Below are 17,198 nucleotides of genomic sequence, written 5' to 3' on the forward strand. Positions count from 1 at the left end.
TGTGGCTTTCCAAATTCACTACATCCAGGAATTCTTTTATGTGGGTAGGCATTATTAACTCCAACACGTTTGGCTCAAACTTCACAACTTTCCGAAGACCTGCTTTGCTAGTTCACTGTCCTTTCACTCAGAAACAATTCTCCTCTTGCTATATGATAAAATAGGGTCGTGGGCGAGAACTCTTCAGCTCCCACGACATCCCTAAAAGATACCGGCTCACGCTTAGCGTCACGACCTCCAGAGAAAGAAGCATCCTTCCTCCTGCTCAAGAGCGATCTCTTTTCTGTCCCTGGGTCACACTCCCATCTTCACCCACCCCACAGGCCAACTGTTTTCTCTCAGACAATTCTATTATTTCTGTTGCAGACAGGTCTCTTAAATTCGCCGTCCCTGCTTCTCCTCATTTTTACCTTTAGTCAGGTCATTCTTATGGCAGACTTGTTGGTGTCCCTTACTGACCTTCCTGCTTCATCCAGTTCATCCCCCTGATCATCTATGAGTAATCCTGCGTAGCAATCTTTTGAAAAGCTAAGCCTGAGCCATTCTCCCACTTCAAACATTTTAGAGATCCTCATCACTACTAGGAGAAAAGTTCCAACTCCCAGGTACAGCATATCATGCCTTTCATAACCAGGTCTATTCCCCACCCACTCTATTTTTCTACCCTCTCAGTTTTCCATCCATTGCTTCTATACTCAGAATGCACTTACTAGTTCCCAGGTCACTGCCTGGTTTCTTGTCCCTGTCTTGGCTTTCATGATAAAGGACTACCACCTCTGCAGTGCCATCTCTATCCATTTCACCCTATTACATCCCACTCTAAGCTAAATACCTCAGCGTTCCATAGTATCCTTCTTAGATTCTTTTCTAGCTCTTATATGCCTTTATTTATTTATTCATTTCCACAAACTACAGAAAAATAAAAAATAAAGATGGAGAGAGAGAGAGAATTCTAACTAACCTGCTGAGAAGTTGCAAGATGAGAGTTCCAGAGTTAATACTAACGTTTTGAGTTTGTATTTCTAAATACATACATTCTGGGGCAATGGGTTTACATATACTGTTTTACACCATAATTATTACAATTAACAGTGCTATACATATCTTTCCAAGATCAATAAATGCATGTGAATTGAATGGCTATCATATTAAGGCCATTCCTTGCTGTTAGCCATGTAGAATATTTCAAATTCTCATGAATATAATCAGTACTGAGCAATAGTTATCCATAAGTATTTGTGCACATTTCTGATAAAGATGTTTTCTTAGGTGCTGAGATATAGCTTAAGTGGCAGAGCACTTGTCTAGCACGTGTGAGGACCTGGGTTCAATCCCTGGTACTGGAAACAAACAAACCTAAAAAGACATTTTCTTAGAATAAGCTCTTAGAATTGGAATTTCTGGCTCCAGGAGAATTTTAGAGTGTTGGTAGATAGCTTGCCCAAGGCCTCTTCTATTAATGTTTTCAGTCTCTGATAAAGGACCTGATCAGAAACTGCCTTCCGTGGTGAGCACTCTGCATACTCACGAAATTCAGTTGAAGGTTTTTCTCTGCTCAGCGTCATTCATAGGGACAGTCCCAGCCAGAGAGCCAGTAGGCATCTTTAGGAGTCATGTAGAAAGTCAAAGGCCATTTCAGCACTCATGTAATGCCTGTTTGCAGTTGGCATCCAGCCCCCACCCTTCACACCATCAGTTTCCTTTAGTGCTGTGTTCCTAATAGTTGACGGATCTGACTTGAACACATTTTCTGAATGACACACAGATCCCCATGAACTTTAAAGAATGTTGGAATTTTCTTTAAAAGCCACTGACAGAAATATAGGAGAAAGTAATTAGCATCTGAGAGCCATTACCCACTCACCAGGGTTGCTCAAGTACTTTTGACTTGAATCCTGCAGCAATCAAACACTCAAGGCTCAAAGTTCAAGATGAATCCCAGGCTCTTAGCCTAAAAAAAAGTCTGAAATCATAGCTGAGCAATGATGAGGTAGAGAGGAAGAACTAAAACAGGTTGAAACTTACCAAATGATGTAAAATTACTAGCACTAAGAAACTGTCCTGCTAAATACTGGACGCCAAGGCTGTAATTAATCAGCTTTCACTTGGTCCTTGTAGAAAAAAGTATCAAAAGTAGTTTCTGCAAATGTCCATTTCACTTCATCAAGAGCCACACTAGGCTCCAGTCAGAGAGCTGGACTTCCACCAACCTGTCTCCCTCCCCTGCTACGGACTTTAAGATTTCATGAAGCCTCTAATGAAAACAATGGGAGTCAGTCATAGGTAAAGTTTTAATTGTGCAAATAATGATGTTGGAAATCCTCATCTATTTCACTAATTGTTCAAAAGAGAGGCCACTGCAACATCCTAGGAAGCGAGACTAAAGAGAAAGAAGTTCTTCCCAACTTAGGACAATTGGGAATTTAAGATTAACATATAAATCCACATCACATTGTCATTTTTCTCATTTCAGAACAACTGTGCAAATGTCCTGACAGGGACACCTGCAACATGCTAGCGTATTTCGCACTTTCCTGAACACACAACTCAAAGCACTGCCTCTCTGTTTCTAGTCTGCTGTTCTGGGCCCTCCTGGTCTATGACTGCCCTCCCCAAGCACTCAGCACTTCTTTCCCCTGCCACCCTTTCACTTGACCTCACAGAGCTCTGAAACTGCTGTGGGCCAACAATTCTTTTTGTTACATTGTACCTTATTTCTCCTCACTCTTCTCTTTTAGATTGTAATCCAGCAATCTGTCCTGATGATACCCCATTCTCAGGGGGTCTCACATTACTGAGAGGACTGAGGGAAAGTGAAAGACGTTTAGACCATTCACTTCTGCAAACACACAGGAGATTGTCAATGTCCCCTGTACACTGGGGGTTACCTTAAGTAGGGTGATCCTACTTTTCCTCCCCCAGAATTTCTCCTTCCTAGAAAATGCTCTGATTTGGCTGTTCCTTGACCTCTTGTCTTTCTATTTTGACTATAACTTAAAAATAAAATCATGAAAGTAATGTAACTACTTAGAAAAAATTTGGAAAATTCAAAATAAAGACAAATTATTACCATCATTTCCCTCCTTATAAGAACTATTAGCAATTGGTGTATTTTTTAAAGTATGTAGTTTAGAAAACATAGATGTAAAACATAGTGCATGTGTCTTTTAAATCTTGCTTTTTTTTCTTTTCACAGTGCCTTGCAACCAATCTTCAAGAACACTATTAAAGACAGTCTTATACTCCATTGGATGTACATTTTATGTAACCACCTCTGTACTACTAACATTTCTATGACTGATTTTCCACGTATCCATTCATGTCCCATTTTGAAGTGTTTTCTTAGCATAGATTTCTAATAATACAATTATATGGCTCAAAGAATACAACTATTTTTTAGACTCTTGATCTGCATTGCAAAAGGGTGTTTCAAAAGAGTTATCCTAATTTAGGCGCCATGAACTATATCAACAATTATGTATTTCAGCATATTCTTATTACAATTGGTGTTGTCATTTTACATTTAGCTAATTCAGTGAGCCACAAGTCATTGTTATTTTTACAATGTTTATGATTCTTTGTAAATCACCCATTTATTTGTCTATTAACATATTTTCTCCCTTCCCTTCCAATACTATGTATTTTCATAGTATCTTAACCATTCCCTTTAAGTTAATTTGGATTTGTTCTTTACAAATTAAAATATTAATATTGTCATATTTGCTACAGATGCTTTGTCAAAGTTGTTTGCTCTTTTATTTTGACTTTTTCTTTGATTTACAAATGTTTTAAAATTTAATACTAATTAAATTCTTTTAACTTTTTGTAAATCCCTAAACCTAGAAAGTTGCCTAGTAAAAAGGAATAAAAAAGAGAGGAAGCCAAAAAAAGAAAAATTCAGTTGTATTTGTTGTGGTCTTCAGGCCTAGCCTGATGAATGAGGTCAAAGATCAGAGTTGGTTCTCCTCACTTCCTCATTAGTGAAGAGGCAATAGGAGACAGGATCAATGCCTGGTCTAGAACTTATTCCTGAAGACAAGAACACCTCCCCTTCAGTCTGGAGTTTGGAGCAAGGATTTGGGTAGGTAGTGTATGGTGAGGCAGGAGGGTGAGAGAGTCACATACAAAGACTGGGGGGAGGGAGAATGGTATATCAGGACGCTCTGGTCAATTTTTTGTTTTTGTGGTGCTGAGGATGGAACCCAGGACCTCATGCATGCTAGGCAAGTGCTGTAGAACTTGTGCTATGACCCCAGGGTTGGCCTTAAACTCCTGATCCTCCTACTTCCATCTCCTGAGTAGCTGAAATTACAGGTGTGTACCACCTTATCTGGACAAATTTCTTTATTAAAGATCTGAGCCCTCTTGACACTCACCATTCATTTATTAATTTTCTTGGTTTTTTTGGATGAAAATGATCTCAGTTGTTCTAGAGTAAGTCACACCAAGACCTGTGTGTTCTTTTATCCAAATGAGAACATTCACATTGACACAAAAGGAACTTATAAACTCTGGAAAAAATTTTGGAGGCTACTTAAAAAGCTAAACATTGATCTACCATTTGATCCAGTAATACCACTCTTGGGGATATACCCAAAAGACTGTGACACAGGTTACTCCAGAGGCACCTGCACACCCGTGTTTATTGCGGCACTATTCACAATAGCCAAGTTATGGAAACAGCCAAGATGCCCCACCACTGACGAATGGATTAAGAAAATGTGGTATCTATACACAATGGAATTTTATGCAGCCATGAAGAACGAAATGTTATCATTCGCTGGTAAATGGATGGAATTGGAGAACATCATTCTGAGTGAGGTTAGCCTGGCCCAAAAGACCAAAAATCGTATGTTCTCCCTTGTATGTGGACATTAGATCAAGGGCAAACACAACAAGGGGATTGGACTTTGAGCACATGATAAAAGCAAGAGCACACAAGGGAGGGGTGAGGATAGGTAAGACACCTAAAAAATTAGCTAGCATTTGTTGCCCTCAATGCAGAGAAACTAAAGCAGATACCTTAAAAGCAACTGAGGCCAATAGGAAAAGGGGACCAGGAACTAGAGAAAAGGTTAGATCAAAAAGAATTAACCTAGAAGGTAACACACACGCACAGGAAATTAATGTGAGTCAACTCCCTGTATCGTTATCCTTATCTCAACCAGCAAAAACCCTTGTCCCTTCCTGTTATTGCTTATACTCTCTCTACAACAAAATTAGAAATAAGGGCAAAATAGTTTCTGCTGGGTATTGGGGGGGGAGAGGGAGGGGGCGGAGTGGGTGGTAAGGGAGGGGGTGGGGGCAGGGGGGAGAAATGACCCAAGCCTTGTATGCACATATGAATAAAAAAAAAAAGAGAGTAAAAGAAAAAATAAATAAATAAACTGGTAGTACCTGAAGAGGTCCTTTTACAACTCTCAGTCTAAGAGCAGTTTCTATTGGCTTCTTAGTGCAGGGGAGACTGCTGGTTAAACCATCACAAAAGACCTATTGGGATTAAAGTTGGCTGTCCTCACTGTCCATCACCTTTGCTCCATGACAAGTTTATGGGTCCAGAAACTCCTCCACCTTCACTTCCTCCTTCCTACCTGCCACATACACATTCCTTTCAGTAGACAGCTGGTTGCAAATTCTGTCTGCACTTCTCAGACAGGTCCAGATTCACGTTTGCTCAGTCATATAGAGAATTTAAAAAACTAGAGAAGCAAACTCAGCAAGGTGGTAACTGAATGGTATGTAAATTTTTTTTTCAGTCTCTTAAAATGTATCACAGTCATACATGCAAATAGTTCTACAAGGCCATTAAGAAAAATAAGATTTCCCTGCAACATCCTCCCTCTTAGACATTTTATTTTCACTTTCCAGAGGCAATTATTTTCTTTCTAAATTTTTTAAAAATTCATTTATTCATATATGCATACATTGTTTAGGGTCATTTCTCCCTCCTCCTCCCGGCCCCTACCCCCTCTATCTCCCCCCCTCCAACCCCCTTGCTTCCAGGCGAATCTGTTCTGCTCTTTTCTACAATTTTGTTGAAGAGAAAACATAAGAGATAATAAGAAAGACATAGCATTTTTGCTAGTTGAGATAAAGATAGCTATACAGAGAGATTCCTAGCATTGCTTCAATGCACGTGTACTGCAACCCAAATTGATTCATCTCTACCAGACCTCTTCACTACTTCCTGGTCACCTTCCCATATTGACCTCTGTCATTTTAAGGTTACTATATTAGCTCCTCTGCAGCGGGCACATCAAAACACTTTCAAGTCTTGGGTTTCCTACCTTTCCCTGTTCCTCCTGTATGTGTTCTCCCCTTTGCGTGTGACCCATGTCCAATAGTATTACTGCATTTGTTTTAGATCTAAAGTCCGCATATGAGGGAGAACATGCAATTTTTGGCCTTCTGAGCCTGGCTAACTTTGCTTAAGATGATGCTCTCCAGTTCCACCCATTTACTTGCAAGTGATAAAATTTCATTCTTCTTCATGGCTGAGTAAAATTCCATTGTGTATAGATACCACATTTTCTTAATCCATTCATCAGTGGTGGGGCATCTTGGCTGCTTCCATAACTTGGCTATTGTGAATAGCGCCACAATAAACATGGTGTGCAGGTGCAGAGGCAATTATTTTCAATCAATTTTTTTTGTGATGCTGGAGATTGAACCTTAGACCTTGCACATGTTAGACAAGTGCTCTGACCAATGAGTTCTACCACCAGCCTAGTTTTTAAAGTTATTTCTTAATGTTTACCCTTGTATCTATAGATAGAATAGTACCGTATTTTGTCAGCTCTTTATTTTGCTAGGTTTTAGGCATTATCTTTTGGCATCCTTTTATGGAAGATAATTTATTTCATTTTCCACACATACAAATTCTCTCCTCTCATCCTTCCAATATAATTATGTAATAATTTGGGATAAGTTCTATGTACATTTTATTGTTCCATAACTATGTAAATGTCATATGCAGCTTACTCAAATAGAATACCTTATTACATTTACTTTCCATTGTTAACTGTTTTATCATTACATAGTTTTCTGAGTACCTGTCTCATCCATCTCTCAACGCTCTTACAGAAGTGTATGTCTTCTTTCAGAGACATACATATCAGCCACTTCATCAGTTTCAAACAGTTCACTCAGTGAGCAGACTGCTGTATTTATTGTGGTTGTTCAGATCACTGTCCTCACTTTTTGGCATTTGGCTTCTTCTCTGGTTGTGAATGACAGGAGTAAACTCTGGATAAATTGTTACTGGGCCAGTTCAGCAGCTCAGCCCTATGACAGGCCAATAAGTTGAGTGACAAAGTGTTGAGGCAAGGCAAGAAAGGCAATGGGAAGAAAGGGGAATCATGTCACAAAGCTCTTGTGGGGAGCACTAAGGGGACAAAGGACTTTTTGGGGGAGGGAAAGGTGATCTGTCAAGACAATGGGCAGGAAGGCGGGGCCTGTGACACACAGGGTCATTGTCTCCATTTTTTCTGGTCTGGAACTCTCTAGTACAGTTGGATCTCCTATGGTTAGTTAACTAAAGACTAAGGACAAAGGCCCTCAGATGTTCTGAGTTCTGTGACTCTAAAGAAAGGTTAGCAGCTAACATCTTAACCAATCAGGTGTTGCCTGTCTTTAGAATCTAGAATGGTAGAGGGGTAACTCTGTCAATGACAACTCTCCCAAAGATCCATCTGCTACAAAGTAAGATGGTACACGTGCTCAGAATGCGAGGATTGTCCAGGAATTCCGTACGAACTGAAGGATCGCAAATGTCTTAAGAGCAATCTCTTCTCTGTAATGAAGTACTTTGGGGAGATGTCATCCTGTATTTTAATGTCTATTACTTTTCGTCTCCTTTATCAGCGTATCAATTTCTGTGGCACAAGACTCTGCAAAATATTTAATTAATTTATAACATTTTTTCAAAGTTTTGGTAAGGTAGAAGTATTTTTTTCCCACATATTAAATTAGCAAAAAACCAGCAGAATATCACCCTGATACCAATCTTGAAAAAAAAAATGCCACAAAAAATAAAAATGTATCGCTGATCACACTAAAACTGGTACAACACTTTTGCGGAAATAATTTTCTAGTATTCAAGTATAGGAGACCAGAATATGCCAACCTAAAATACAACTGTTGGAAGCCAGAATATACAGTCCCACAATGTGCCTCTCTGATATAAGATTATTTTGATCTTATTATTTTGAGAAATGGCAGCTACTGGAGAAACTCTGAAAGCTGAGTTGGAGTTATACTTTGTAGGAGAAATTTGCACCTATAAAGGAAACTTCCATCTATAAAGGTGAGAGGATGACTTGATCATAAGCAATTCTTCAATGGAGAAGACTGGAACTTAAAACTGTATAAGGAAACTCACTCTTGTCTACTGTGCTTTTCCTGGTCACCTACCTATTGCTGGCCTCCCTCTGCAGCCCTCCTTTCTTTCTGCTTAAAGATATTTAAATTTGAATTCTAAGCTTTCTTTGAGTCACTCATTTTTTTCCTTGGGTATTTCCCATACATACACTGGCATACATGTTAGCAGACTTCTGTTTGCCTTACTCTCATTAATCCATTTTTTTTTCTTATGAGGGTCCCTGCTAAGAACCATGAAGGGTAAAGGGAAGATTATTTTTCCCCCCTTACACAAGAGAACTACAAAAACCATCATTCTTTTGCCTTTTCAATTTCAGCCTGCAATCCATTTTTAAAGTAAGTGTGAAATCCATTTTAAAGAAATAATGCAAAACATGGAAAACAGCTGTATGTAATAAGAAGGTCTCAGTGGTGTTATTTATAGTGCTAAAATTAATAATGTCCATTAGTAGAGGGATGGCTAAACAACGGTGGAATGTATTTTTTGCTTTTTACATGCATGTTTTGATGCAATAAGATTAGTATTTCCAGGTTCACTGTGATTACAACTATGTAAAACATACATGTCGAAACCATCACTGTACACAACCTTCATAAACATACTTGTTAGCATAATTCTACTCTTCCAGGACTCTGCTGTAAAGGCAAATAACTATTGTTCATTATAGGAACTTCTCAACAGATCCATCAACTTTTCAATAGAAAGTGCCAATTGACAGTTTAGGCCCTAAGACTCTTTGAACCCCTTGACCCAAAATGTAACATGGCAGCTCCTTTGGGAAGGTGTACTTGGCAGTTACTTTTGCTTCCCTTTCCCTTTGCCCTTCTGAAAGGTTGCTGTTTCTAAGTGTTTTGCAGAGTCTACATTTCTTCCCTTTTGCCCAGCCTTCTACATTCTAAGGAGGATTGTGACGAGGAATCAATTCTTAATGATTTAGATGTTCATACCAAAGAGTCTTTCTGTAGATTTATAGAATTCAGAACATCTGATTACCTCTGTTATTCCCTTCCTGTCTTTAGTTCTATGCATCAGTTAACAAAACATGTAAACTGATGTGAGCTTTAACTTGCAGAAAAGTAATATACCTGTCTAAAAAGAAGACCAGGAGGTCAAGGTCCATTACAATGCTCTGGAGAAGAAATAAGGAAAATTACACCCTGAATGACTAAGACTCTTCTCAACACACAGCCTTCCTGCCCTGTTCCTTTCCTTCCCTATAAAAGCCCTTTGTGTCCCTGAACCCATAATGGAGCTTTGAGGTCAATAGCCTCTTCATCTTCTCAAGATGGTAGCCCTTTCCCGTCAACTCCTCTCCCAAATATTGGCCTTCAAGGGTTGAATAGCATGGACCTTATCCCAGTTCCGAAAATCCCTGCTTTGCGGTTTCCACCAATCCTAAACAAGTACATTACAATCCTAACTGAGGCTGCTGTTTGAAAGACCCATCTTAAACCCAAACTCCAAAATGTCAAAACAATCTGACCTTGTTCCTGCTCCTCTGAGACACTACGGAAACCCAGTCAAGATGGGGCTCTTCCTTATGGCAGTGAGCAATGAACTTGGCCTTGGATCGTCAATGAATTATGTAGGTGATATTAGAAAACCAACACTAAACAATGTGGAAAAGATATGTAATATACATGCAGAAAAAGACAAAAAGAATATGCAAAAATAATACTTACATTAGAGATTGGTATTCTATTCTTCAAACGTCTTTTATGGTTTTCTTATATAATGAGGGCAAGGCTTGCTTCAATCACTAGGAGTTCATTTTGGTCCAAATCACCTTTTAATGGGTAAAGAACAAATGAAGGCAAAGTTGTACAACTTCTTATTCTCTCTTTGTTGTCTTCTGTAACACAATTAATAATAATCCAGAGAGAAATCTACTTGGGTAGGAAATTGAGCTATACATATTATAATTATGCTTGTAGACTTGAAATACTTATGGGCTCAGTTGTAATGAAAATGCACTAAAATCATTTAGTTAATGTTGAGAAACAACAAGGAGGACACTGACACTATCCTGTAAATGGGTTTTGATTTTTAACAGGACAGAGGTTTCAGACAGTGCTGTGCTTGGCATTGAGTTACACTAATGTCACGAATCTAACCCAGCACAGATACATCTCACAAAATTAAAAGCCAGGCTTTATTAAAAGAAATCTTTTAGTCCATGAGTCATGCAGTGATAAACATATTTCTTATCATTTTGTGAAAACCAGGGAGAAAAGGTGGCTTGCAGGTAGAAAATGTCACAGCTGGCAAAGGCAGTGCTCAACCATTCCCTTGTCCACCTGGAAGTTACCTGTTTTGTGTCAAGTTTTCTAATGCAAATGAACTTTGATGGTTTGATTGTTAAACTGGTTCTGGTTAGGCCAATTAATGTCCAGCCACCAGGTAAATGTTACCTTCTCTACAGTATAGTAACCCATACTGTCATCTTTTCAACCTCTGTTCTTTGTGGCATAAATGATCTGTGGGGAGAGTCTAATAGCAACAAAAATTGGCTCTATTAACAAAGCAGTCTGAAAATTTCACTATGATAGGACCAAGAGATTTACATAGATGCTATGCTAAAGACACGCTGATGATGCCTGGGGGCAGGGCTCAAGTGGTAGAGTACCTATGTAGCAATCACAAGGCTCTGAATTCAAACCCCAGACTTGTCTTAAAAATAAACAAAGACAACACACTGATGATAGAAATGAAGATGGAAACATTAAGATTAATCTGGTAACTTTATTTAATATTTACCATTCAGCAGCAACCAACATAAACATCTGAGCTAACAGAATCTCTTGAAATGTTCTGCTATATAGCTGCTTCAGAAATACACACACATGATAAATTCAACTGTTCACTGCCAAAAAAAGTTTTTTTTAAAAAAAATGGCTTCAAGAGCAAATAACACTGATTTATTCTGTGCCCAAGCACTAGTTAAGAAATCCATTAAATTACACAGGAAAAGGAAATCAAAGAAGCTTTGTTATCTTATGCATGTCATCTTATTTAAGTGGAAAGTTTTACTTCTTTAAAGCAATAGAAATATGGAGTTTCCTACACACACACACACACACACACACACATACATATATATATGTATATATATTTTAGGATGGGTTACAAACACAAAGTGTTATCTTCAAATGCAAAAGCTAGTTCCAGAAATTTCCAGCTGCAAAACTTGCAAGATACAAAGCTAAAATTTATATGTTCCTTTCCTCAATTATGAATAGTTTCACTAAACATAAATATTTTAACATATATTAATTTTTCTGACATTCAAAATTGTAAAGTCAATATGGCAGAATTATTGTTAAAAGCACATATGTACAAATATTCTTTTTCCATACATAAAGTATTTGGCATAATTATAACAATCATACTGCATCCACAACTGTTTGCTTTTATTTTTCCTTTTTTTACACATAATGGTATCTCTTATTAAAATTAACCAGTTATGTACAAAAATACTTGAACATTTATTATAGAAAACCTCTATAACCAGCCTCAACAGCATATACCTGCTGAATGGTTTCATTAAGAGAATATAAAAAAGTGGTCACTGCCTTCCAGGTAAGCTACCAACAAAAACAAACACAGTTAAACTAAATTGAGCTTCCCAACAAAAAAGGGAAAATATTTAACAGTATGATTTAAAATACAGTTCATCTCTATTGTCAGTTGAGTGTTATAAACAGTCAGTAAAAGAAAAAAACAAAGATACAAAATACATTACTACACACAAGGTGCTTTTCTCACACTCCTACAACTGCGGCATACTGTGTCTACCTAGAGCTAAGACTACGTTGCAATATTCAAGCTAGAACAGTCACAGTCATCCTTCTCCAACAAAAGGACCACAGGATCAGCTGAGAAGCTAAGTTTCCTGTAAGAATGGAGAGTTGTGAGGAATTCTTTATTTTGCGCAGGATTGAAAGTTAATGCCCTTGCTTTTTCAAAGTCCTTTTGCCATTTAATCATGCCAATATATTTTCACTAAGGTTTTTTCTTCATTCACGCTATTGATTTAATACTGTCCTGTATTGATTCCTTAATTCTTTTTAATGGGACACAGTAATTTGTTCCTGTTTAATACTTAAACATCTGCTCTTCTTCAATGACACATTTTATATAGGAAAGTATCAAGTAAGGAAGCACAAAATTCAAGTAAATATTTCTCCTGGGGTCTTTTGCTTAATCTTTCTGATTGGAACTCTGAAAGTAAATTGCACCTTGAAAAGAAATACAGTAGATAGCATGGTGTCAGGGTAGTAAAGGACTTGCCAACCAACTCATAAAGTAGAGTTTTAAGAATGTAGACAGCTGTCACACATCAAAGTAACCTTACAGAATCATCTTGTTTAAAGAACAAAACTCCAATCCCAATCCTTGCAACCCCTTAAGAATACTGTCTAAGCAGCCTGCTTTAACCTTCATTTTGAGGATGTGGATTGATCATTCTGCTCGAAGAAAGAGCCAGAAACCTTCCCTTATTTACAGAAGTCTTCTAAAGTAAGGACAGTTGTATTATGATGTGCACAGACGTAATCAGCTCTCTCCCAGCATCAAGTATTGAGTAAAAAGTATACAACATCATCACACATTGTACTGTTTGACAATACTGTATTGGTTTTAAGACTAAACTCTGTAAAAAACGTGAACATAAAAAGATACAAAAGGAGTCTTTATCACTGTTTATCACTTTCAAATGGGAAACGTTTCATGACAGCCATATTTCATGTGACATCTGGCGCTTTAGATCGGTAATTTTTAATATTGTGCAATATTATATTGATAAGCAAGTTTTAACTCCATTCATTTAAAGAAAGATCTGAGTAAGTTATTAAAGTGCCTACACTAAATGTCTTCTCATCACACTCCTTACGTTGTAAACGGCAAAGGATTCATCGCGGGGACATAGAAAGGTGACTTATAACTGGGAGACCTTCCTGGGCAGAGGCCTGGGCCGCGGGCCGGGCTCAGTCCTCCGGGTCCCGTTCTCCAGGCCCGATCGCGCGGCCAGGGGCTTGGGGGGCAAAGCAGGTGGCTCGGAGGTGACAGGGATGGAGAGGCTGTGAGGTAGCGGGACCGGGCGCCGCAGAGTCCGCTCATAGACGCTGTACGGGGGTGGCGTTTTGCTCTCCTTGCGCACCGGCTCCTCCGGCCCCCCGAGGCTGGGCGCCGGCACCGGCACTGGCACCGGCACCGGGGCCGACTGTTCATTCACCTGATTTTCGAAGCCTGAGGTTTCCGATGTGCTACACCTGCTGAGGGAGGAGATCCCGCTGCTGTAGCTGCCCGACAAGACCGGGGAGTTGGAGGTCAGTCCTGGGGAGTGGTACTCCACTGGCGAAGGAGTGAAAGACTGCACAGAGCCCTGCAACCCAGCATGGGGAGAAAAGAGGGGAGACACATCACTCAAAGACATTGAGGGGTTCACCGTGTCCTCCACACCCCCTATCCGCAGGTGGAAGGAAGCCCTAGCTTCTGATGTCCCAGCAGCTGACTGTATTTGGAGACAGAGCCTTTAAGGAAGTGACTATGACCCTAATCTAATCTGACTGGTTTCCTCATAAAAGATGAATCTGGACACTTTGGGGATACTAGGAATACTGGAACATAGAAAAAAAGCCCACTGTGAGGTCACAGAGAGAATACTGAGTATCTGCAAGCCAGAGAGAAGTGTCTCAGGAGAAACTGTCAACACCTCCATCTTGGACCTATAGATTCCAGGATTGTGAGAAAATAAATTTGTTATTGAAACCACTCAGCCTATGTTATTTTACCATAGCCCAAGTTGACCAATGCAAACACTCAAATTCGAATTTTTGTCTTGTCATACATATACTGAAAATACACATCAGACACTTCTCTGCCAGACCCCTATTCACTGAGGTCTCTTCACTGCCTGCTTGACAACTTATCTTTTGCAGGTAAGGAGAGGATGAAGGTAAACAGCAAGAGAATTTGGAGACATACATTACTTCCATATCTAGTTTGAAAGAAAGACTTAGTGACAAGGGATTTGGGACACTTTGGCTTTTCCAGCTTGGCAGAGCACCACTCACAACTGCAGGCAGCTTGGGGATGCATGGGTGAAGAATGCACTGAATTCAGAAAAGAATCCTCACACAGACTCCTGAGCTGAAGCTGCAAACTGGCAGCTCTGGAGCTCTAGCCTGAGATGTGAGCACTTTCATCTTCCATATTTTTTAAGCCTGAGTTAGTCGCTAATTTGTTAAAATAGAAAACATTTTCATAAAACTCCAGGTCTATAGTATTTCATAAAGAACTGGAAGTTCTACAATAGCACACATTTCCTTAATGGAGATTTTTTTTTTTTTTGGCAGTACCGGAGTTTGAACTCAGGGCCTCACTTGAGTCATGCCTATAGCCCTGGAGATAATCTTTTGAAGCTGAGCAGCGGCTGTCTGGTTAGAAAGAACATAAATGCTTCAGTTAACCATAGTCCCCACTCATCCACATGGTGGTCCACCCAGCCTCCTTCACCTATTTATGTCAGCTGTCAGGCCATGTGGCATTGCGCTCCCCTAGCTGGTGTCCTAAACACTTGTAATGAGTCTTAAGAGATGTTTTGTGAAAGGAAGGTAACCTGAGTAATTTTCTTTAGCCCAGTGTTTTCAGAACTCATTTCACTGATCACCTAATGTCCTATAAACTAATGTTCCATGGAACTCACTTTGAGAAATGCTTCCTTAGGCTAACTTTACCTAGGTCTCCATTTTTAAACAAAAATAATGCTGGTACACACAAATTCTTCCAATTAATGGAAGTGTAAAATTATGCACAGCTAACTATGTGATTCAAATTCACAATGATTCAAATTCACTACTGTCTTTATCAAAAATTAGACCTCAAATTCAAAATAAGGCAAGTAAGTTCAGTCTTCTCTAATGGATGTTAATCCCATTACTTAATTGTTGAAAAAAACAATCAAATTCTCTCAGTTAAGGCAGGTAACTGCATTCTAATTACAACAAAGCTCACAACTTGGTAGTAGTTTGCCCTCTAATGTAACTCAGGAGTTACAACACTCAAGTTCCATCTCTTCCTTCAAGCCCCATTTGCAAAGATGGCCTGTGGCCAGTAAAAATAAATGCAGGTCTACAGAGAGATAGTAAATACTAGCTTGCTTACTAGAACTGTTTGATAGCTACTTGAACACTTTGGGCCCTTGGGTTCTTTTTATCCTTTAAGAATTAATCTCTTAGTCTATTTATAATCCGCCAAATCAAATTGAAAAACACAGATAATGTCCTAACAACATGGGGGAGTGCTAAGTGAGCAAGTAAATGCAAAGATATGGAAAAGCCAAGTGGTTTTCCATCCCTCACATCAGGATGACAGGCAATGGCTTCCAGAATGAATGCTGTCACATTGAGCAAATGTTATCACATGATAACAGCTGCACTGTGGAATGATGACACAACTTGCAAACACTCTGCACATACCAGCAAATTTCTACATCACAAATTTTGGCAATGCAAATGAAATCACACTTCTTGGCGATTTTTTTTTCTTTTGGTTTTTGTTTTCCAGATTTTCAGTTTCTATCAGCAACTATCATTGCAGCACAGATGCATGGGATCACAACCTGACCTGATGTGTTTGAAGACACTAATTTGTCTTTTTCACATTAGCTAGAACTATCTTGTCAACAACAAGGACATGGAGCATGTAAATCCTAAGTCATTCAGGTACAGAATTGTTTTTTCACACTGACTTCAACTTCTTATTTGCTTTTGTTGCTGCAGCTCTGAACACCAACCTCTCATGTGTGTGGACAATCCTTGTAGCCAGTCTGATTCAATTTGGATAGAGGCTAAATATTATTCTTTATCTTCAGGAGGGATTTGTGTGTTTAGAGATGTTAAACAGCCTAACCAATTCATATGCTTGACCTTTAAAGCTTTCTAGTTTGTTCCCCAGAAAATTTTTATCCATTTTACCATGACTACATATGCATTTCTGATATAAACAACATCCTCAGTATAAAATATTAAAAGAGAGAAAGGTGAGTCTGGCTTTGTCAAAATGGATGAATCTTATGAGAAAGGCAACCCTCTTTCCCCTCAAAAAAAAAAAAAAAACCCACAGAAGAATATTTAGATCTTGATGACTGATGCTTTTTAATTTAAGTGTGTGTGTGTGTGTGTGTGTGCGTGTTTGTGTGTGGTGCTGTGTGTGTGTGGTGGGGGAGTGCATGTGTGTGTGGAGTGTATGTGTGCTTGGTGTGCTTTAAACCAAAAGAGCAGGCTTAAAATGTCCTAGATGCTATACTGGGACCATATTTCTTATCAAATTCAGACTCTAGTTCATAAGTTTTCATTCATAATATTTGGAGAATCAGGCTAATAATTAAAATATATATATATATATATATATATATATATATATATATATATATATATATATATATATATATAAAAGGCTATGTTCATGGAGGAGGTCCCCAAGGGAAAAATTTATCTTTTCTTACCCATCTTCCCCTACCTCTTCTTTATGTATGTCCTTTGCCTTGTCTGTGCAAATGAAAGCACCTTTTGATATACTTGGGATGAGACTTAGAGAAAAACAGACCTGGGCTAGTCTCTAGCCTCAGTCTAAGGAAGGGCCTGTACCTTCAACGGAGACCGCCCAGCCGGTGAGGGAGATACTGATGTCGTGTGTCTTGCTGGTGAAGCTGTAAATGGAGAGACAGATAAAATGTCAATTAAGAAAAAAGAGAGTCAACAATATGCAAGGCCCCTCCTGTGTGTACCAACCACAGATACCTAACCCAGTGGATAAG

At 38.9% G+C, this 17,198-nt stretch overlaps 1 protein-coding gene across 5 annotated transcripts in view; it reads right to left on the bottom strand.

The window, feature by feature from the left end:
* Window positions 1-11,102: 11,102 nt before the first annotated feature.
* Dock4 (dedicator of cytokinesis 4) overlaps window positions 11,103-17,198 on the bottom strand; it is a 433,717-nt gene continuing 427,621 nt past the window's right edge. For all 5 annotated transcript variants that reach the window (XM_074065045.1, XM_074065044.1, XM_074065046.1 and 2 more), the window contains 2 exons: window positions 17,029-17,090; window positions 11,103-13,763 (listed from right to left, as the gene is read on the bottom strand). In XM_074065045.1, the coding sequence (XP_073921146.1) occupies window positions 13,317-13,763; window positions 17,029-17,090 (509 nt within the window). In that variant the 3' untranslated portion in view covers window positions 11,103-13,316. The remainder of the gene's footprint in view (window positions 13,764-17,028; window positions 17,091-17,198) is intronic.

The sequence above is a fragment of the Castor canadensis genome, chromosome 2 (assembly GCF_047511655.1).
Source record: "Castor canadensis chromosome 2, mCasCan1.hap1v2, whole genome shotgun sequence".
Taxonomy (NCBI): Eukaryota; Metazoa; Chordata; class Mammalia; order Rodentia; family Castoridae; genus Castor; species Castor canadensis.